The following is a 21,786-nucleotide window of genomic DNA, read 5'->3' on the forward strand; positions in this document are numbered from 1 at the left end:
GGAGTTTCATTAGCAGGAGTCGTTATGAATACTGAACTTGTCAGGGCAGAAAGAGCAGCAGCAAACAGAAATGTGGTGGAATGGAGTCTTGCTCATCTCCATTTTTACCCCAGCTGCTGTCACTGCGAAGGGTGAAGTCCTTGGTGCTGTGAGCAGATACGAAGCCAGCAAGAGAGGGTGAGAGAGGAAGGGTAAGTCTGCCAACACAGTACTTCTGCTTGCTCCACTCACACTGATCTACTCTTTCCAGGAAAAGCTGCTTTCCTTCTTTTCATCTGGCACTAAGAACGCTTGGGGCATCTATTATCTACTGGATCCAAGATCTAGACCACAGGACTTTGTCCAGTGATTTCAAGGGGCAAGAATCAACTCCAGGAAACAATCAGATTTAAAGTGGGAACAATCTCGTGCCTCTTAAAAGGAGGAGGCTCAGACTCATAGAGGCTTAAGATCAAACAGAGCAAGCAAACACCTAATTTTTGGATGCAACTCACTAGTCCTGAATAAAAAGCTCTTCCCTTCATGGGTATCATCAGCAACAAAAGCCCAGCTTCCAGCAGGCAGCACATTACCCAGGGAGAGGGGCTTCTAAGGCCTTGGCACAACAGAAACTGTGCACTGAAACTCCTCATCTTCCCTTCACATATGCAGAGAGATTTCTGCTGTATGTGTGACCATGAATTAAAAGTTTGAGATATTTATAGGTGAATCAACTTCATCTGGTCTGTGAAACAGGAGAATACAGCAATTACAGAGAAAACAAAACCCACACATGGTCTGCAAGTACATTCTGGCTTCAGTATGGATTCATTCCATTCAAATGTAGGTGGGGAACAACCAACATAACATCAACAGCAGATCTGTAAGAGTGCATTATGGACCTGAGTTAACTAGCTACATCAGAAACCAGTTTAAGTGTTAGCATCAGTAAAACATATTGAGGTAGCTGGGGTATGACATCTTTAGTAGCACAGTGAGTATACTGCAGAGCACACAACCTCCAGTTGTAAAAATCTCACATTGAACAGCTGTGTCTCAAGGGAGGGGATAGATCAGCATCCAAAACTGCACTATGGGAAAAGGGAGAACGTCTTTCTGCACTTGTTCATCACTTTCACACAGTTCAGGTTGGAGGGAGCTCAAGGGGCTCCAAAGTTCCACCTGCTTTGACCCATAGGGCCAAAGAGAGCACAAAATAATAGTACAGCTGGAAAACAACCTCTATACATTCCATGAATTCAGCTGGCAGCCAAGTGAGTTACCTACTGACTCATTAAAGGGAGATTCCCCCCCCACCCCGTGTGAAGATAATGCTGCAGATTCACTGACAACACGGCCTGTCACACAGCACAGACACGTGCTTTCGGGAGCGAGGTATGTGTATGTCCTGCATGGTGACATGCTGGGCTATCGGCTTAAAAAAGAAAAGAAACCTTAAAAAGGTAAAGTATGAGACATGTCTGAATTAAAACTCTGACTGGACCAATGAAGTGATTTGTACTTGTGCCTTTTGGTCATTCTCAGGCTGCATCAGCTTTTTTGTGTTGGCATAACATGCTGGGCTTTGTTTTCTTCCCTTGGTGGAATTTTTTATTATCTAAACAAATACCATCAGATCCCCCAAACACCAGGCAACTGGTGATGGTTTTATGAGCGAGGCATTTGATGCTAAAGTACGGATAAGCTGAGTCACTTGTCCAGTGTAAAACAGCAAATGAGTGCCAGAAGGCTGATTAAAATAGGGGAATGACCAGTCTACCATCCCATGTTATTTTTCTCTTATTTATAAGGCAAATTTCCACCACGGAATTTCAAACTGCAATATGCTGTGTTTTCAGATTTGTTTAGCTAATGCTGGATTTTCTCCTGGATTTAATCCTGCAAGGTACTGAATCTCTAGAGGAACCTGGAATAAAGTCAGATTCTGCTGACTGCCAAAAGAGCTGGAACAAACCCTCAGCTTGCACCAGCCCCAGGGAAGCGGCATAAAGGGGAGCAATTTCCTACAAACTTCATCTGGGCTCTGCAGACAGGAGGACAGATGATAAATTGCTGTGCCTTCACGAAACAAAAGAGATCACCAAGTAATTGTGTATGTTTATAAATAACTATCTGCTGTGTACCAGACACCCTGCTAATATGCTACTTATGTTTCTGTGAAAACAATTGCTTTCCTCCTGCCAAAGGGCATTTTTTCCCACTAAAAGCCAGCGTGTGCTAATCAGCAAAGCTGATTAACTGTGTAGGTGTTTTCTCCTGGTATTTGTCTGAAAAGACTAAATTTAGATTAAGTCACTGTGGATTCCTCTCATCAGACAACTCGTCTGTAGATGCTTTGTTTTGATCTGGCAGACCTGGTTCTCTCCAGCAACCACCCAATGTCCTCCTGCATCATCACTGCTGTGAAAATGTGATGCAGGAGAATGAATCGTTACTAAAGGTTTTGAAAAGGCCAAGGGTTCTGTGCAAAACACTGTGCTTTTACCATCAAACAGCTGCCACTTTGGCAGGGTACGTTTGGAAAACACAGGGGCAGCTAACAGGACTTTACAGCTAGACACCCACGGGGATGGAAGGGACAACTAGTGTGCTCCAGAGTCAGAAAGGAGGAAAAGACAGGTTAAAGCAGCTGTGTGAACGCTGGGGCGATTCGGGGGCCAGTGGGAGTTGTTCAGGGAGGACGTGGCAAAGGGACAGAAAGCCCAGCACTCGTGGCACTGAGTGCTGCTAACCACCACTCATGTGAAGAGTCTACCTTCAGGGTCTGTGGTTTGGATGCGCCCAGCACCTGGCAATGGCTTTGGGAAGCACACAGGTTTCAGGCTCGAGGGATCGCTGAAGGACGCGGCGACGGCTTCGCGTTCCAGAAGACACACAAAGCGGAACCACCACAAAGAAGAACTGTCCTAAAACCTTAACTTACTTACTTGTACTCGTGTGACGTGTAGGTACATGATACAAGCCACTAGGAAGCATATGCAGAACACCAGGAGAACAAGAACTATGGTACTCCTAGAATGAAAACACAACAGAAGTGAAGCAATGGACGTCAGCAGCCGGTGAGAACAAACAGCACGAGAGTCCTCCTGAAACAGTGGAGGATTCCCCCCTCACCCCTGCTCTCACAATAACTCTTGCAGGGAAATCTTCAAAGAGGAATGCACTGCTCTCAGGAAAATCAGTAAATGCTCTTGTGTGTGGTGCCCACTCTGATCCCAGCAGGGAGATCAAAGCATCTCAAAAATCAAGCTGTACAGGACAAAAGTCGAGTGTCAGGACAGACACTTCTGATTGCAGAATGCCAAATGTTCAGCATGATAGCTCTCCTAAGTGGAGTGTGTAACCCAATTACTCGGCCTTGGCAGTTGTGTAACAGTTCCCAGATGCTTTTCCCTTCTAATGTCTCCTTCTCAAAGGTTCAGAAATCAGAGATCCATCAACCCAGCCACTTATCAAGTCAAATAAAATCAGACCAGCCCGAGATCCCTTCTTCTAATGAAAAAGAGCAGCTCCTTCCTTTTGAGCCTTCCTCAGAGGGTAGAGAAATCTTAGGTTTCACAGAGATGCTGTAACAATTACTTTCATTCTTAATCTCCCCTATCCTGCTCTTTCAGAACAGGCTTGTTGTTCATGAGAAGAGGGATGTGGATCAAGCACTTCTCCAGGAAACCCGTGTTACTGGAACGTTACAGCCACCCAGCCAGACCAGGAGATGTGTGCCATGGTTGCAGGCATACATGTACCTGTGCCCTTGACCACTGCTGGGGAAAGATTGCTCATAGAGGGTTTCTAACCATGGAAGAGTGCAATTCTTCTGCTGCAGAATGTCTCAGTATTTATCTGTCTTTGGTTTCAAACGTCTGCAACGATTCTCCCTGACACACAAACAGGGACAATGCTGTGTATGCATCCAGAACCAGGAGGTGACTCTAGATGCTGTCAGTGAGCATTCTGAGTATTAACAGACCACAGGCTCTCCTGTGCTTTGAGAAAACTGGCTTGTATTCAGGGTGGTAGCATGCTAGAAGAAAACTGCAACAGCGTCGTCTTTTAAGGCAGCCAACAACTGGCATCAGTGCTGAGGGGGACCCTGACAGCAGTTTGGGTCGCTGGCACCAGTAACCATACGTTGCTTTTTAAAAATAACCCCAGCCTAAGGCATCAGAAAGGTTCCCCAGCAGTGCTTTTTGTGCGATGCTGCGTGTGTGCCTCCATAATTGGGCAGCCCAGGCTGGCAGGAACACAGCCTCGCTCCCACCAGCTCCATCTGGGGATAGAAAAGATGTCTTTAGTTGAAGAGCTGTTTTGCCCAGATGATCACAGGAACTCTGAGGATGTCAAGCCCGTTGCTTTCTGTGTATTTATGCAGCAACTGGCTTTCTTACAACATTTTCTCGTCTCTAGGTTTGGAACCTCTGCCTTGGAGTATTGTGATACATGTCAAACACCATTATTATCACTCCTCCCGTTATAGTAACACATTACGCTGCTTTTCTTGGCTTTTGCAGTCTCCTGTCATACTTGTAACTACTTTGGCAATCTAAAGGGCAATTTCAAGTTCCAAGTTCTGTGCAAGAGGGGAAATTGCCAACACATCCATCCACAATGTTAGTCTAGCTCGTGGTTGCATCTGTGTCACAGTGGGGACAGAGCCCGAGAACACCAGGCACTTGGTTGTACGAAGCCACCACTGACAGACTGAAGAGAGAACTCAGGACCACTCAGTGGGTGGCTTTTCTATCCAAGTCACTGATGAATCAGTCTGTTTTCGTGGCCCTCAGCAGTTATGTGCTGCTGGATCTTGTTTGCCCATCAGTTTGGAGCTTAAATTGAGTCTGTGCAGCTGCTTTTTAAGTGACAGTACTTTTTGGGAAGGTCACCAGCTCCCACACTGTATGATTCTTGGAAATTCATTCCAGTTTCAACGAACACTCTTTGTCTCTCCTTGTTCTAAACTGCCACATAGTGCAGCTGGGCTTTACTTCAGAAGTAGGTGAAAGAGTTTTAACTATGCTCCAATCACTCAGCAGAGGTCATTAGGCTGAAAACTAGAGGATTTAGTAGGTGACACCGAATCCTTCAGGTGAAAGGCAGCAACAAATTTAACAGATTTAAATGATGATGATCATTACTGAAGTGAAAAAAAGGTGTTTCTCACACTTGCAATTAGAAACAGTAGAACATAGGAATAAGCCCTACTCTGACTGGGGCTTTGTGAATAGACAAGACCAGAGTTTCAAAGAGGAGTTTCAAAAGCATGATCCTGTGGCCATCTCTGTTCTCACTGAAATCCTAATAACCAATTAAAGTGAAGCTTATTTTGCCCGTTTTTTGATATTCTGATATGAAAAAGGTTATTACTGATCATGTTTATGCTTTGAACACAATTATATCTACTTATTGCAACCCTGAGGCTTGAAAGTGGAGCCTAATCGTTCACATATTTGTTTATTTAGCCTGCATTCCCACAGAACTGACAAAACCTGAAGTAATCACTAAACTAGGCCACTCGGCAACAGGCATCAAATATCCCCCAAATACATCATGAGCACTTGGTTACATCTGCTTTAGTGCAGCCAAGGTCTGACTGAGAACAGCCAAAAACTATGCACTGGGCAGTTTGTGTAGTGAAAGCTTTGGTACCCAAAACCTCAGTGCAGGCTGTAAATCTGAGTTGAAAAGCTGGATGGATACTTCAGTACTTGGCTTCTGTTATGCTCTGTGGTTTTATCTCTGTTGCTCTCAACACCTGAAGCCAGCACAAACACAGTTAGAAAAGCTGCAGTAACACCTTTGTTTGTAGTACAGAAATGTGTTAAGCAAGTGAGGGGGTTTCAGTGGCTTTCTCTCCTACCAAAAAACACAACAATAAAAAGGGGGGGGGGGGAAAGAAAGAAAGGGAAAAATTGTTTAAAATAAATAAGACAGCAAAATGTGGCTCCTCTGGAGCAATGGAAGGGGTAAGAGCTGGACTGATGGTATAGCAACAGAGAATCTCCACCAACCTGGGTGCTGACTCCCGTGACAAAGACACTAATGTTCTGACCTGGGCAGGATGCCTGAAGATGCTGCGCTTTGAATTACAACGGCACAAGACAGAAACTTACTGTGGTATTATTAGAAGGTAGACAAGGCCAAATAAGGCAGCTAGAATTAGTGAGAGAACTACAGCACTGGTGAAGTATTCATCCTGAAGCTGGTGGTACTGTTGAAGAAAGGAAGAAACGAAGACAGTGAGCACTTTATACACACCCAGCCTCCCGTGCCTGTCTGTCCTCAGCGAGAAAGAACTGTAGCCTAAAATAAAACAAGCCCCTACCCATTTTGCAAACATACAAATAATCACTGCTTCAGTTACATGAAAAAGTAGATGAGGCAAGTCTACACAACATTCTCCTCGACTGCCTTTCAGCTTCAGCTGCTCCTGTTGGCCTAGCTATTTAGTTTTCACCCTCTAACTAGTCAAATCTGGGTTAGGCTGAGACGGGGTTCAGTGGCACTCCTGGTTATTCATCATCCCTTGGTGCTGTCACTTCAGCTGCTTGGGACAGGCAGCTGCTGAGGAGAGACACTGGCTCGTGTTTGAGCAGTTACCACTCCTGATCACATCCCTGATTCCACAGTCCGTACAACAGAACACTTTTCAGGGGTGGAAACACACAAGTGTTTTCGCAGAAAGACCCAAATTTCAGTCTCATTTGCACTGAAAAACTGTCTTGCTTTGAAGGAAAACAATTCACAGAATCATAGAATGGCAGGGAATGGTTGGAAGGGATCTTTAGAGATCACCCAGTCACTAGATGATCTCCATTTGCCACTAAACAATAAATTGTGGTGGAAACCTGAAATCAAAGCTGATGCTCATGACCTTAATGATGTTGGGTCTAATGTGGCACACAACCTTCTGACTCGAAACAAGTGACAGGAAATCTTGGACCACAAAGTGACTTTAAATCCTATTGCCAAACTAATCCAAACCCCTGTCACTTTCGCTTTGCCTTTGGAAACACACAAATCACAGGCTTTTATTCATTTTCCAATTGCAACCATCTGTGTTACAAACAAGCCCCATCCCAGGTAGGAACAAAGGGCTCTGCTTTGTTAGCTTACATGCACAGCTGTGAGTCTGCAGTAAGCACCCTGGCATAAGATCACAACCCTGCCCACAGATTTAGGACTTTTAGTATCTTCTATGATTGATGGGACTGATACTTATCAGGCTCCATAGACAGGGGGAAGCACCCTCCTGTAATTAAGGCTTGTCCACAGCAGAGGAGTCAGAAGGCAGCCACATCTCGCTAAAGAGGTGACTGGGCTCAGGCAGTTGGGAGAAGCAAAAGGAAGGCCAAAGCAAGGATGTGTAACTTCACGGGGGAGGATCTTGATGAGTAGAAAGATACTGATCTGTCTTATCTTCTCCAAGCCTCCCACAGAAGGTGGAGATAACGTCTCTGTCTGAACCCAGGGAGACAGCCAGAGGATTATTTAAAGACATCGAACAGAATTTAAACATTGCCCCCAAAACAAACCAAAAACCCCCACCCCAGTGCCTGGTGGCTCAGTGAAATGAGTAAAAACACCATTTCCAAGCCCCTTACTTTATTTTCACGCTCAACTTGCTTGTACTTGAGGGTGATGAAGTTCAAGTCAGCCATCTCGGACTCGGTCTGCCGGGCCTCTATCAAACGGCTGATGTATCTGTTCACTCGGGTTCCTGGAGTGTTGTACACAACGTTGGTAGAAAAAGAGGAACGGTTCCTGAGTTTTTCAGAGGCTGTCCTTAGCGCTCTCCTCTGCAGCAAAGACACGAGCACAGGTTTTACCACCACCCAACGTTCAGTTGCTGTTCACGGCACCGCCAGCTCCCAGGCACGATGAGGGATCCGCCAAGCAGAGCAACTGCAGCAGGCACAGCTCTCATCTCCCCGTGACTCCCATCTCTCAAACACCCTCCTTAGCTGAAACCCTGGTCTCGTTAAAACCAACGAGGACACCTCCACAGCGTGCCAGGGTTCCGATCCTCACCCACAGAAACTCTCCTCGCCGACCGCCCCGACACTTCCCTGCCACGGAGGGAAATAACCACCTTGATCCCAATCAGTGTGACTTTACCTCACACACAATTGTTTGTCTTAATGGAAGACACGTCGCTCTGGACATCTTGGAGACAAGACAACCGGGCTCTTTGTGACACAAGGAAAGTCCTACTGTCCGAGGCTCTCTTGGTTACAGATGCTGAAAAGGTGATTGTCCTTAACCTTTTGGACAATGACCACATAGGACTTGAGAGAGGTCTGAAATCTCAGGTGTTCCTGTCTTTAACTCTCTTGTTAGGATCTCTTGGGTATGCCTGAAGGGTACTCGCAAGTCTAGATGGAACAGTACAATAAAGCATCAGAGCTAACCTGAACCTCATCAGGGTTAACCCCTCTGTGGCTGAGAGAGCACGACGGATAAGAAGATCACCCACTGCCCCTCTCAGAGCAAAACACTTATCACAGAGCAAATCTGAGAGGGATTCTAGACAGTGTGCCTCATTTTGTCTAGAGAGTGCCCAGAAGGGGTTGAGCAGCCATGTTCAGTCGAGGGCACTGTCACCTGAACCACCACAGACAGCTCTGTGTGACGGGCCCTGGCACGCTGAACGGATCGGGGGCGTCACAAAATCCTCTTGCAGATGCAGTGCTTTTTAAACACAGAGGGAAAAGACGAGGGCCAGTCTTGTGCAGGAGGAAAGAGTCACCCAATGGCTAGCATGTTGAGCAGGAGGAAAGAGACATCAACTAACACCCTTTTCATCTAGAAAAGGGCGAAGCCTGACTGCCCAGCAGAGTTTGGGCAACCAAGCTTAGGCAAGCTGTGCTGTTTTTGTACAGTTAAAGGAGTTCTGCAGAGTTCAGGAGGACAACTGAAAACACTATGAAACGACAAGTGTGCTCAGGGGCAAGGACAGCGTTGGCTCAGGACACCATCAGTAGCATCTGTCTGCAAGCTGTTACAAAAGCACACAGAACTTTTCTCTTCAGGGCAGTCAGGACTTAATAGCTCCCCCTTTAGAGGCAATACTAGACCATATCCTTTTAAACCAGATGGTAAACAGTGCTGGTGATGGCTACTGAGAACTTCTGCAGGAACAGTTTTGGCAGTTTCCCATCATACTCCACAAGAAGGGGTTCTCATGAGATCTTCAACAAGCAAGCAGAGGACTGCAGCAATTCATTAGCTTACACAGCTTGTGTTACACCTGAACACTTGTGAACAGGGGGAAGCTGCTGACCGATACCTTTGCTTCCTGATCATAAAGAAGAACAGATTTGGCAAAGAGAAATTAACTTTCCAAGTCCTGTTTTTTCTAGCTATGTATGTAGAGAGCAGGTCACAGCAGCATTAAACAATTACGAGGCTGCTTGAAACATTCTTCTTCCAGCCTTCAGACCCCATTACTTCGTTGTCTGTGCTGTAAGAACTAATTGTTTCAACACAAAAAAGTAACCTTGTAGGCACACACGGGTTAGAGATTTCAAATCCAGTCTTCTGGGTTCTCTTAGCCACAGTAGGAGTCTTAAACTGCCTGCCAAGCAACTATTCTGAATGTTCCTAAACAGAGACAGGTTTTCTCTTGCAGAAGACACAATTTGTCTCACGAGTCTGTAGGGAAATCGAGCGCTTTCAGGAGCAGTCAGGAACACAGTTTTTGTCTCCACAAACAGCAATTAGTCAGTTTATGTGTTGCTTAAGGTGCAGCAGAAATGACATCTTTGGGGATTTTTTACAGTGAATATTTGAGCCTACAGCACAATAACAGGAGTGAGCAAAAGAGCATCATGTAAAACAACCACAGCCAAGCCCAGGAAACCCCTCATTTCAAAACGGGGTTGAAGTCACTGTGCCTAATCAAAATAGCTGTTCTCACCTAGCATCATTTTCACCAGGTCTCTTATGTCTATCTCTCTTGTTATTTCACATGGACTTGCATTCTATCTCCAGTGTGGTCAAGATCCAGTATTTACCTAACAAATCAACTGATGCTACGGTAACCCACCGCCTTCAAAGCCTTCACACCCAAAGCTTGCTGTACATGACTTGAAGAAACCCTACATTGCAACATAGTGTATTTGTATCACAGTCCTGTGTCAGGCTCCACCATAAATGCTAAGGATTAGGTACAAAAGATCAGAACAGCTGGTTCAGATAAAGAGAGCTGTAGAACTCCACTGCAAAGGAGGCAATTTTGATCAGATCCCTGGCAAACCACGTCAGGACTTTCTGTGTGTGCTGCCATATTTACACACACACACACACACCAGATACACTGTGCAGTATTGCATATGCTTCAAAGTCACTTCTTCTAAAGACTCCAAGAACAGCACTAATTCACAACTGGAAGGGCCTGTACACCATCAATATCAAAGTCAGATCCGGAGTGTCGTCACTGAAACCGCGTTTCAAAGGAACCAACCAACTCTTCTGCCCCCTTCCCACAGAAGAAACACAAGTAAAATCCAAAACATGAAGGTTAGAATGCTTTCTGAAAGCAATATTTAGACTGACTCTTCAATACATGTGCACTATTTGAAACAACAAGTGGAAGAGGTGGAGCACCCAGTGGAGATGCAGGACTGACTGCAAGGCACACAGACCCTGCCCTGGGAGCACTGGTGCAGTGACCTGTGCAGTATTGCCACCTGCTGGCATGGAAAATGGAATGGGAAACTTCACAGAATCACAGAAGGACTCTGGTGTTCACCAGTTTTTTTCCTCCAGAAATTCCTGGGTAGGTTGACACACACAGAAAGGCAGTGAACCAGGTTACCAGCACACAAAGCAATGCTGTTACGGTATCACAAGCCATTCAAGAAAGGGGCATTTGCGTTAGGGACTTAAGGATTCACATGAGGGACTGAGGGGGTTTTGTCTGACCACTTGCCTTTTCTTTTTTTAAAGAACCAAAGAGAGGCACAAAATTATTCTGTTATTTCGTGTATTGCTGCCGCCAGCTTCAGGCTGTGACGGACTCGTGGTGCAAAGAGCAGCTCTTGGTAACTGCAGAAAAAGCCTCAGAAACAATAATTCCTGAGCAGGGAGCCCTTAATAGAAGCCACAAGGGCCACCTGCGCTGGCTTACTCCAGAGGAACTCCAAATGCAAGGCCTGTTGTAACGAAGTGCTGCCTTTCCTGTGAGAAGTCTGTGGGCATTACACAGCTCTACCTCCAGCAGGAACGCCAGGACTCCTCTGTCACCCTGCACGTTGTCAGAGCGGGTGTGCTGGTGGCAGCCCTGCAAGCTGTGCCCACAGAGCCAGCCCCTGTGCATTACCTTGTCATCATCCTCGCATGTCATCACGTTGGAGAAGGGGATCTCTGCTTTGAACATCTTCCGACAGTGCATGAGCTGCACTAGCAGGTAGCACACCGTCTTGAACTTCATCCTTTTGGCAGGCTTAATGTCTGACAGAATCAGTCCAGGAAATATCTGTGGGTCAGAAAAAAGGAGAGAAGCGTTTATCTGACCGTGTGGTGAGGTTCCCAGGCAGAGATCCATAACCTGCAGGCAGCTTCCCCATCTAGTGGCCACAACAGCAATACTCCAGCCGGGAAGCAAAGCACTTCCAAAACCATCCTGTATTTGCAGGTGAACATTCCTTCATCTTTCTGGGGTTTCTAAACCTGAGATGGAAAAGAAAAAGCTCCATGGGACAGGCAGTATGGAAACACGCAGTTAACACCGTGGGAATGGATTTCTACACAGAGAAATGTGGGCTACACAAAAAGCAGACCGATGTCAGACTCATCAAAGAGGCAATACCTGTATCTCTTTACCCTTAAATACTGGAGAACACAGGGGACAAAAAAACAGGAGGAAATTAGCATTTTTATTAATTGCTGTCAAAGAAGATAATGTCAAGCCCCTTTCTCACAGCCTCATTTTGTTACCTCAGCAACTGGCAAACCCACTCAAGTGAGGAGAGGAGAGCTTTTGCTTCGAAGATACACTTATTCACACGCATGCCCTAAAAGGAGGCTGCAAGGTTACATCTCACTTCTCATCTCGTCAAAGGGGTGTGTTACCCCACAGAGAAATGTTCTCAAAGGCTTGGGTACAATCCTTCACCACGGAGCTCCCAGCTCAGCAAGGACAAATACTTTCTTCATTAACCCTTTTGTAAGTATTTAACTCTGGCTGACTCTAGCAAACCCATAAGCACGTGTTTGGATGCTTTCACAGATGAGAACAAGAGGGATCCTTCATTGTCCCTCAGTGTTGATACCAGTGTTACTCATGCTGCTGGCATGTGGAAGGAGTGAAGCAGCACTCATGGGAAATGAGCTCCCACAGTATGGGAACTCAAGCTTGCAAAATTCATCTTTCCTGGAACAGCAAAATAAAGAAGCACTAAGGATTTGGTCCCTGGTGTTCCTAGGCACAAAGGACAGATCAAATCATGCTCCCAGAAATGGGAGACGGGTAGGATGCAGCTCAAGACATCGTTAGCTCTCTCTTTGCTTGAGCTTTTCACTGTGGACGTTGCATTGAATAGGTCAACGACTTTTGGTTTTAGGTTTCTTATAGACCAGCTGAAAAGAGGCTCCTAAAAATGGAGAGAGATGCAGAAGCTGCCTGAGAGCCTTCATTATGGAAATGCCAGTAAAGAACTGACACAGTAAAACACAGTAAAAAACACTCAGCAAAAGCACCAAGAGGCAAGGCAGGCAGGCTGGACCAAGGCAAAGTCCCAGAGATACAGAGAACACAAGTTTCACCTGTGAGGAAGACCCTGTGCTGGAGCAAGCTGCCCTGAGAGGCTGCCCAATATCCAGACAGGCAAACTCCCAGCACTCACTCACACGAGTTGCTCTGAGCAACCTGCAAAAGTGGTCCTCATTGTGAAGCTGACCCTGTTTTGTGCAGTCATCACCTCCAAAGGCCCCTTCCCAAATCCAGCTGCTGTGCAATGCTATGCAAACACGTGGATCACGTATAGCTGCTGCTCTTCGCGGCTGGCCAGGAGCCCAACTGCTCAAAGGAACCGCAGCAGGCAGGAGTCCAGCGGCAGCTCTCACATATCATTTCATACATGGCTTCTTTCCCTTTCTCTATTTTAATCTGGTGGTTGCAGGATATGCAGATTCTGCACTGGGACTGAGCATTTCCCATTCTACTATGGTATATGACAACATCAGAAATACAAACAAAGGCATTTGCTCCCACTTTCACCTCACAAGTCACGTGCTCTTGTGTTACAGCAGAACACTTGTGGCACGGTGAACTTCGGAGATATTGTAGTAATCTCTCCTTCTGCTGTAAGCCTCTGATAAATGTTAAAAGAGACTTACAAAAAACCCCAGACCAACCAAGGGAAAACCCCCAGCCCCTAATCTCTCACTCTGCCTTCTCTCTGGACTCGCTCCAGGCGAGAGGATGCGCTGCAGCCCTTCTCATTCCAGCTACTTGTGCCAACGCATTTTACTTCCACGCTTCTTTCTGACCCTTGGGATCACCTCACTCTGCTCACTCTTCAGTTGCTTCCTAATTTTAAGAAAGGTTGTTTGTTTGCTGCAACACAACTGGCAAATGAGCTTAAGGGCTGTGATTCTCTAACAGAGGAGAGTGCTCTGAGAGCAGCCAGACTACCCACAGCTTTGTGAGTGCCTTTAAGCACGCAGAAAACAAACAAGTGCTGATTAAAATTCTGGGAAAACACCCCAGTGTTTGAATGTCATGTAGTACTCTGGTAAGGGATTCACTGGTGCTTATCTGGGATTCTTAGAAACAGCAGCAGACTGCTGCTCCCCCGGCTATATTCCACCGCAGCGCTTTATAAATGGCACGGGAAAGAAGATGCTAATGACATGCAAAACACATTTACACAAACCATGAACGCTGTAGCACCCTGTCTGCCTCTGCTTTCTGTCTTCAGGCTTTCTCACTCCGTGCCTCTTGGTAGCAGTGTTTGTCCCACTGCTACCTACAAGCCATTTTGTTGTGAGACAGGTGAGCAAATCGGGTTTGGTTTGGTTTTTCTTCCAATGAAATTCATCAGACATTTGCTTTCCCACCCTTGTTTGATTGCCCTTACGATACACTTTGCTTACCACACCTTAGCTGTCAGTCAGGAAAGGATGTTAGGGATGTGTACCAGACCAGTAAGTAACACAGCTTCTTTAAGGCAAGACTCTGAACATTCAGAATGGTGTGGCCACTTTCTCAACACAGGTGTAGAAAAAGTGTTCAGCAGCTGTGAAGACTAAACCAAAACAGTGCTGATTAACAGTGGAAAAGGATGCTGTACTCCAAGTCCAAAGATACTGCCACTGCTAGCAGCAGGGAGACAGAGAACTTGTTTGCTTTCCTGTTACCCCTAAGTGACAGGACTGCAACACAGGAGGTTTAAAATCACATCTGCTTATGCCAGATGAAACAACAACGCATGAAAGTGACGTGACAGCCTCTGCCACTTCTCCTGCAGCTGCTGTCATGCAAGCCAGAACGCTTCTCAGGTTGCTGAATCCCATCGTAAGTCACAGAAATTAACCCATCAGCCCTTTGGGCTGTTAAATCCACCTGCAGCTCACAGCAAATCACACCACAGGTGTGTACTGTAGATAATTGCTCTGGATATTTCTGATATTTGCAAAGCTTTTATGTTTTAAAAGCTACGTTCCAAAGGATGCTCCTGAGCTGTGTTTGCTTATTGAGAGGATTCTTGCACCTTCGGGCTGTCTAATGAGTTTTCCTGAGATTGTGAGGCTGACAAGAGTGCTCTCCTCTTCCTCACTATTGCTTTTCACTCCTAATGCTTTTCAAACAGACTGCTGGTATTTTGGTTTGGCTGCAATTGCTTTCTGGACAGAAATAAAACTAGTATCTCTGAACACACAGTTAGTTTGTGAATAACTCACTAGCTAGAAACTTTGCAGATGGTGATTAGCAGCCTACCAGAAGCTAATTATTGCTTGCACTCCAGGTTATGCTGTGAAACCCACAAGACATAAACAATATAGCAAAAAGTTATGTAAATATATAGCATTGCCCTCTGATCTTTACAATTTTTATGACCCTCTTTTCCTGGACACAGGTCTATTGCATCCTCTTAATGGTCCACAGCATCACCTGTCTTTACCCTTGCTCTGGAGCCTGGGAAGGTACTGGTGAAGCAGGCTGCCCTGAGCTGGCGATGACTAACAGCCAGGGCACATCTGTAAACACTAAAACTAATGCTCTCCTTGCCCACCCCCAAATCAATCCTTTCTGCCCAGTGCTTGGCTATCTGTAAAAATACCTTAGGAATTCCATTTAATGGTCTGTACTGGGCTGTTTTCTCAGCTGCTGAAATGAATGAACCTTTCCAAAGCTAGAGAGGTGCCATCAGCATCACAGAATCATTATGGTTGGAAAAGACCTTTTAGATCATGAATCCAACCACTAACCTCACACTGCCAACCCCACCACTAAACTATGAACAAAGAGCTCTGATGAAGACAGATCCACTCTATTAAAAAGAAACTAAATTACATTTTAAGTGTATCAGTGGAAAGTTGGAAAAAGATCAGTCAGGTACATCACCAAGGGATCATTAATGGGAAAAGCTTTGAGCTGGGTCTCAGGAGAGTTATGAAGTTCTGCCAGGGGGCTCTGAAATTGCCTCATCTGGCATAGATGATTTTGTTTTTTCTCCCTCCTGAAATAACAACCACATAGAATAATATTTACAAGGCTTCAGAAAGTTAGGACAAGGGGTAATGGCTTCAAAATGAAAGAGAGGAGACTGAGATAATAGGTTCTACCCTGTGAGGGTGGTGAGGACCTGCAGTGACAGGTCAAGGGGCAGTGGTTTTAGACTGAAAGAGCATAGATTTAGGTTGGACATAAGGATGAGATTCTTTATAATGAGGCTGGTGAGATGCTGGCACAGGCTGCCCAGAGAGGCTGTGGCTGCCCCATCCCTGGCAGTGTCCAAGGGCAGGTTGGATGGGGCTGGGAGCAACCAGCTCTGGTGGAAGGTGCCCCTGCTCATGTCAGGGGGGCGGAATGAGGTGAGCTTGAAGGTCCCTTCCATCCAAAACCACTCTGTAATTCTAGGATTTTGAAAGTAAAAGATTGTCCATGTGTCTAAGGCACAGAGTATGGAACTCATAAATAGTGGGTATGTTAGAAAGAGATCTGTTTGTCTAAGTGGATCAGCCCATTTTAAAAGCCTGAGACATTCATGCACGTGGCAGTCTTCTGGCTAGTTACATCAACCAAACTTGTCAGACCCTTAATAATAATAAAGTAATATAATCTCTACCCAAAACTGTAACAAACCAAAAGGAAGTGTATTCCCTCAGCAGCCACTGAGAAGTGCTCTCACACACACGAGCTTACCCACCAAACCTGCGATCAGATTCCATCACAGGATTGTGGTTGTTGGCTGATTTAATAAAAGACTAAACAAAGATGGGCAAACTTTCTGGTCTGTTCACATTTACAGTGCAAGTGGAATGAGTCACCTTACACTGCTATTCCCACTCTTGTCCTGGGCAATATTTGTGATGAACGATTTTCCTGACAGCCCAAGTGCGGAGGAATGTGTGGATTGGGGCTTTTCAATAAATACATTTAAAAAATCCCCAAACCAAAAAAAACCCCTAAGTGGGCCTATTTACCTTTCAAATTCAACAGATTCTTGGCCATCTGTTGCTCATAACAGTGATTTTCATTCCTCTTGGCATCATACCTGCTGAAGTCAGTTCGTATTAATGTCAGAGACGATGCATGAGGAATAGAGGACGTGCCTGCATTTCAGCTGCTGAGGCTCCAGAGGAAGGAAGACAATACTGAACCAGCAGACACCTGAACTCACCTAAACAAACTCCACCTTGTCTGTGCTTCACAAGTCGCCTTCTGTGCCTGTGTATCTGAACGAGTGAAGCGGGGTAGGAGGGGACAGCGGGTGTTTACTTTGGAGGTGAATACCCTGTGATGCAGCTCATGGTCCAGTGATCAGCATGAAAACACGGGAAGGCTGTGACAGACAGGGAGGTGACATGCTGATTGATCTGCAAGCCCATTGCAGAAGCCAAGTCAATGCCAGTAAAACCCATCAAGCGTCCTGTTGTGCCCGTTTGGCTGCCGTGCAGATGCTGCATGTCAGAGAGCTCGTGTCATTAGCCAAGCTGCACTGCAGCACCTGCCCTGCCACCAGCCCATGGGTAGGATGGCATTTGGCCCATGCAGCTGGTGGCAAACCCATCAGTCGTTTCTCAGCAATCACCAGGAGCTTCTCAGCAGTCTTGCAAAGACAAAGCAGTGTGTGCTCACACAGGAGCAGGCTCCCATCCTGGCACACTGAGCATGCACTGAGTATGCCAATGTCAAGCTCCTGATCCTCAGGCACTGGTTCATGCAGCAGAGTGGACATAACACAGTTGCTGTATGTAACATCCACATTTAGCCCCTTTTCTCTCTCTGCTCGTCTCTGTGCATCATCCTATCAGCAGTGCCATGAAATTCAGCTGTTTCTCTTCTCAATGTGAAATGAGACCCGATGCATAACAACATAGGAAATGAAATTACACATAATGCTGTGGGAGCGAAAACAGCAGAGAACCAAGGCAAACAAATTTAGCAGCAACAAGCAACACACCTATCTGAATTAAACTCTCACAGAATCATCGACTGGTGGGGGCTGGAAGGGACCTTTGGAGATCATCTAGTCCAACCCCCTGCCAAAGCAGGTCCCACCTAGATCGGGGGCACAGCAACGTGTCCGGGTGGGTTTGGAAACCTCCCGAGCAGGAGCCTCCTCACCCTCCCTGGGCAGCAGTAAAATAGTTTTTCCTTCTGTTTAAACGGAACTTCTTGTGTTCCAGCTTCTTTCCATCACCCCTTGTCCAGTCAAACTCTCCTTTATGGTTTCTTCCTTATTGGGATTGATACATTCAAGAACTAATTCTGGTTTTGAGAAAGCAACTGGAGAAATCTTTCACTGATTATCAGAACACAATCTTGCCCACTGGCTTTCCACCCATTGTCTTTCATAGTACCTACACCCAAATTTAATCATATATACTAGCAGAAGAAAATGTGGGATTGCATGGTCTTGCCAGAGGATGAGAACACTCCATCTCAACATACCTCCATCGCCCTGCTGGGCCTCTGTTCTCCTTATCCTGGAAATCTGGCTGGAATGAGAGTCACATCCATCACCATCAGGGGTGGCTAAATCCTGAGCAACATCTAAGAAATGAAGTTCCTGCTCAAATGAACTAAAACCCTCTCTTACTTTATTCTTTCCACACTTTCCATTTGCTGTTCTCCACCAAAATGAAGAAAAGACAGAAAACGTTGCTGTCCCTCAGCAGCGCTGCTGCCTGCCTCCTCTCTCCCCAGTTCATCTCCAGGGGGCTGACAACAGCAGGAAGCTGAAGGGAGAGAGCAGCTTCAGAGAATCTGGAGGGGAGGTCAGCCAAGACAAGAAACGGGTGACCAGAATCCTTGTGAGAGAGCAACCAAGGGAAACGCTGAATTTGTCATGTACAGGGAAGTGTATCAGGGGGAAAAAAACCCAATGCATGCTTTGCACAGGGAATAGATTACCTGTTGCAATAATCTCAGAACATTCCCTCAGCTCTAGCATCAATACCTGACCTGTGGTACACACACTCGGAAGCAGGGTGACTGCAGCCTCTGACCTGGATAAAAGGGCTTGTGTCGTACAGCTTGGCAACACAGCAGCTTTTGGAGATGCCCTGGACATGTCACTTCAGCCACAGCTGAATTTGTGTCACTAATTGCTTTCTGCTGTGGGCATGACTTTGCTGTAAATGCTACTTTTCCTGTGCCTATCCATCGGGGGATCCTCCAGGCTCAGTAAAAGAGCTAGCAGCATCACAAGTGGTTGTAGAAAGGGAAGCATGAGTAAAACGGCACGGGAACATGGGAAGGGAAGAACAAAGCAAAACTAGAAGAAAAATAGCCAAGCTGTGAGCATTAATATCCTGAAACATCCCTTTGACAGGAGGAGGGAGGGGAGAGTGTGTTTAAGCTTTGTAGTAACATACAATGTAATTTCTGACACAACACCTACAGAACTTGCATACATTTTCGTTTTTGCGAGGGGATAAAGGGAAAAACCATTTTACTTTTAAACTTCAAAAGTAACCTGATGAACTCCTCTACCTAACGTCCAAGGTTAGCTTTCCTGGCATTCCTGCCTCAGCCAAAACCAAACGCTCTGATTTCAAGAGAAATAAGAAACAGCAGTACTGCCTCTGCTTCCAGACACCCCAGAAGAGGCGTCACATGAGTAGAGCTGCCCTGAGGAGACGCTGCAGCTGTGGCACTTACCTTCCTGCGATGGGACGGCACGATGAAATAGGTTTCGATATTATGCTTCTTCAGGAAACTATTCCTTTCATGACCGTATCCCGGTTCTACCTCGTAGTCCCCATTCAGGCACTCTAAGGTGGTCTTGGTAATGTGAACTTTTCTGCAGAGAAAGATCAGACTTTGTTGTTTAAAGCACACACTAGGAGCACACACTGAGATACATTCCTGTGCAGAAGAGGACACACAGCTCAAATTGCGTGCAAAACACCGTTTCTGATGATAAAAACCAGAAAAGGGTCTTTTCAGCACAACAGAACACAGAAATATCTGTCACGTGCACTTTCCACACTTGTGCAGAGAGGATGGGAAGCTGTCTGAACACTCCCAGGTTTGTTGATCTGTGGAAAGTGACTCCCTGCCCATCAGTTTCCACACCGTGCAGCTGCCTCAAGTGGTTACTTCACTGCCTGCTTGGCACAATGTCCTGCTGCTTGAAACCTGTGACCTCACTCCCTGAATCCCTCCTGTGCATAAAGAGGAAACTTCTTCTGTTCCCCTTCACATCTCAGAGTTGTTTCATTTACTCTCTCTGTTTCTAATTCACTTTGTTTTGGCAGCACAGCTATTTTTGACTACACTCAAGTCATTTCTTATCCTTAAAACTGTCTTGGCTGTTTGGAAAGGCTCCTTGTATCTGAAACACCTTCTGAGAAAGCATCTTGAAAAGCTATTACTGCTTTCCTCTAACAAACGTGTTCAGATTTATGGGTTTTGTTTGCTGGAAAGCCTTAAAGGAAGGAACATGCAAAACACACTGCCAAACAGCTGGAGGCAGACATACAGAACAGAAATCCACCATCTTAACCACAGAAATCAGGAGTTCACTGTTCCTCTGCTCAGCAAGCAAACCATGACCTTGTAAAAGCCCATCAGAGGATGGTAGGTCCCAGCTCAAGTGGGAGCTGCAGAGAGCAGCACCTTGGCAGAAGTGCACCGAGTGCGTTTCAGTTGGGTCCAAGGCTGTCCAAGGAATAAAGTTGCAGGATGTGCCACTTGGGTTGGCTGCAGCTTTATCTGCACACACACCATCAGTACTTCAGTGCATAAACAGGTGGGGTTTTTCCTACAGCACACTACCAGTGTTGGAAATCCTGCCATGTAAAGGAATAAGGATCACTCCCCACCCAACCCTATGTGTAGATGTGCAAGGGGAAAAGCTTCCTCAAATAACAAGAGAATTTTCCCTTTATAACATGAAATAGCACGAGCATCCCTACATTCCCATTCCTAGTCCTTATATTTGGCAGCTCCTAGCTGGATTTCATTTGGAAATGTTTTGCTTCTAATAGAACCTATTGCTAAAGCAAACATCACTTGGAGGATTCCACACAAACAGGGCATTGATTGTCTCACCCAACCCAACCCCTCTTATCAACAGCAATTACACTGCCAATGCAGTGTAGAAGAGGGAAACAAATCCCTCACCCAAGCAGGTTCCTGTTTCTTTTTTCTCTCTCAGACTTACCCAGGCAGTCCTCCAGCTTCCATCACGTTGGCTAAAGTCACATCGTTAGACCAGACGTCGTATTGCCACTTCCGGAGACCCAGCACCCCGCAAAGCACCCTGCCTGTGTGCAGCCCCACTCTCATGTTCAGATCCACCTCCGTGGCTTCTGCAACAGACCTGGAACAGACAGCAGCACAAGATTGGTCTTTAGACAGTGACACTGCTCTTGAGTTTATTTTTCCCTCCTTCCCTCAAAGGTAACACACACACACACACACACATACACATATATATACACACACATGACTGAATAGACAGCATCTTTTTAAAAGCTGATAGACTCAAGTCACCTAATGATAACTCAACCATTGTATCTTCACTTGTGCATGTGTCATCACCAGATTAACCTTACACCAAGACCACAGCCTGCAAGCCAAAGCTTTCCAGGATGACACCTTGTTGCCTGGCTCCTGTTCCCCTGCAGAACTAAGTACCTATGTAATTATCTTCATTGGCAAACCTACAAGTATGTGAGTTTCTCTGCTCACAAATGAGTGTTTGTCTTGTACTTCTTTGTTCTCCCCATCATTTAAAACAGTACATAAAGCATCAGGCTGAATGTAGGTGGAAAGTCAGTGATATTCAGACATTGATATAGACTGGTCCAGACTCTGCTTTGTCCCAACCAGCTTGAGAGAGAGAGGGACGTTCCATCTGCTGCTAGAAACTGGAATGGCATAACAAAAAGTAAATGAAAGGAAATGAACAGAGAAACACAACACATCCTCCTTGTTAAATAAGCTGTACTGAACAATGTGCCAATGCACCATAAAGCAGGATCTGAAAACACTTTATGTTTTGAACAAAAGACTTACAGAAGCAGTCACTTAGTACAAAATCTAAATGGAGAACCCATTTCTACACTCTTTCCCCAGAAACTAGAGTGTGTTTCAGGGCTGTTTTCACT

At 45.8% G+C, this 21,786-nt stretch overlaps 1 protein-coding gene across 3 annotated transcripts in view; it reads right to left on the bottom strand.

Annotated features, from left to right (window-relative positions):
• ADCY1 (adenylate cyclase 1) overlaps positions 1-21,786 on the bottom strand; it is a 119,422-nt gene that overhangs the window by 20,004 nt on the left and 77,632 nt on the right. The window contains exons 6-11 of one of the 3 annotated variants that reach the window (XM_061996650.1): positions 20,838-20,996; positions 19,331-19,472; positions 11,318-11,473; positions 7,599-7,793; positions 6,108-6,205; positions 2,928-3,012 (exon numbers count right to left, since the gene is read on the bottom strand). In XM_061996650.1, the coding sequence (XP_061852634.1) occupies positions 2,928-3,012; positions 6,108-6,205; positions 7,599-7,793; positions 11,318-11,473; positions 19,331-19,472; positions 20,838-20,996 (835 nt within the window). The remainder of the gene's footprint in view (positions 1-2,927; positions 3,013-6,107; positions 6,206-7,598; positions 7,794-11,317; positions 11,474-19,330; positions 19,473-20,837; positions 20,997-21,786) is intronic. The other 2 variants (XM_061996648.1, XM_061996649.1) reach the window with 2 other exon arrangements.

Source organism: Colius striatus, chromosome 5 (assembly GCF_028858725.1).
Source record: "Colius striatus isolate bColStr4 chromosome 5, bColStr4.1.hap1, whole genome shotgun sequence".
Taxonomy (NCBI): Eukaryota; Metazoa; Chordata; class Aves; order Coliiformes; family Coliidae; genus Colius; species Colius striatus.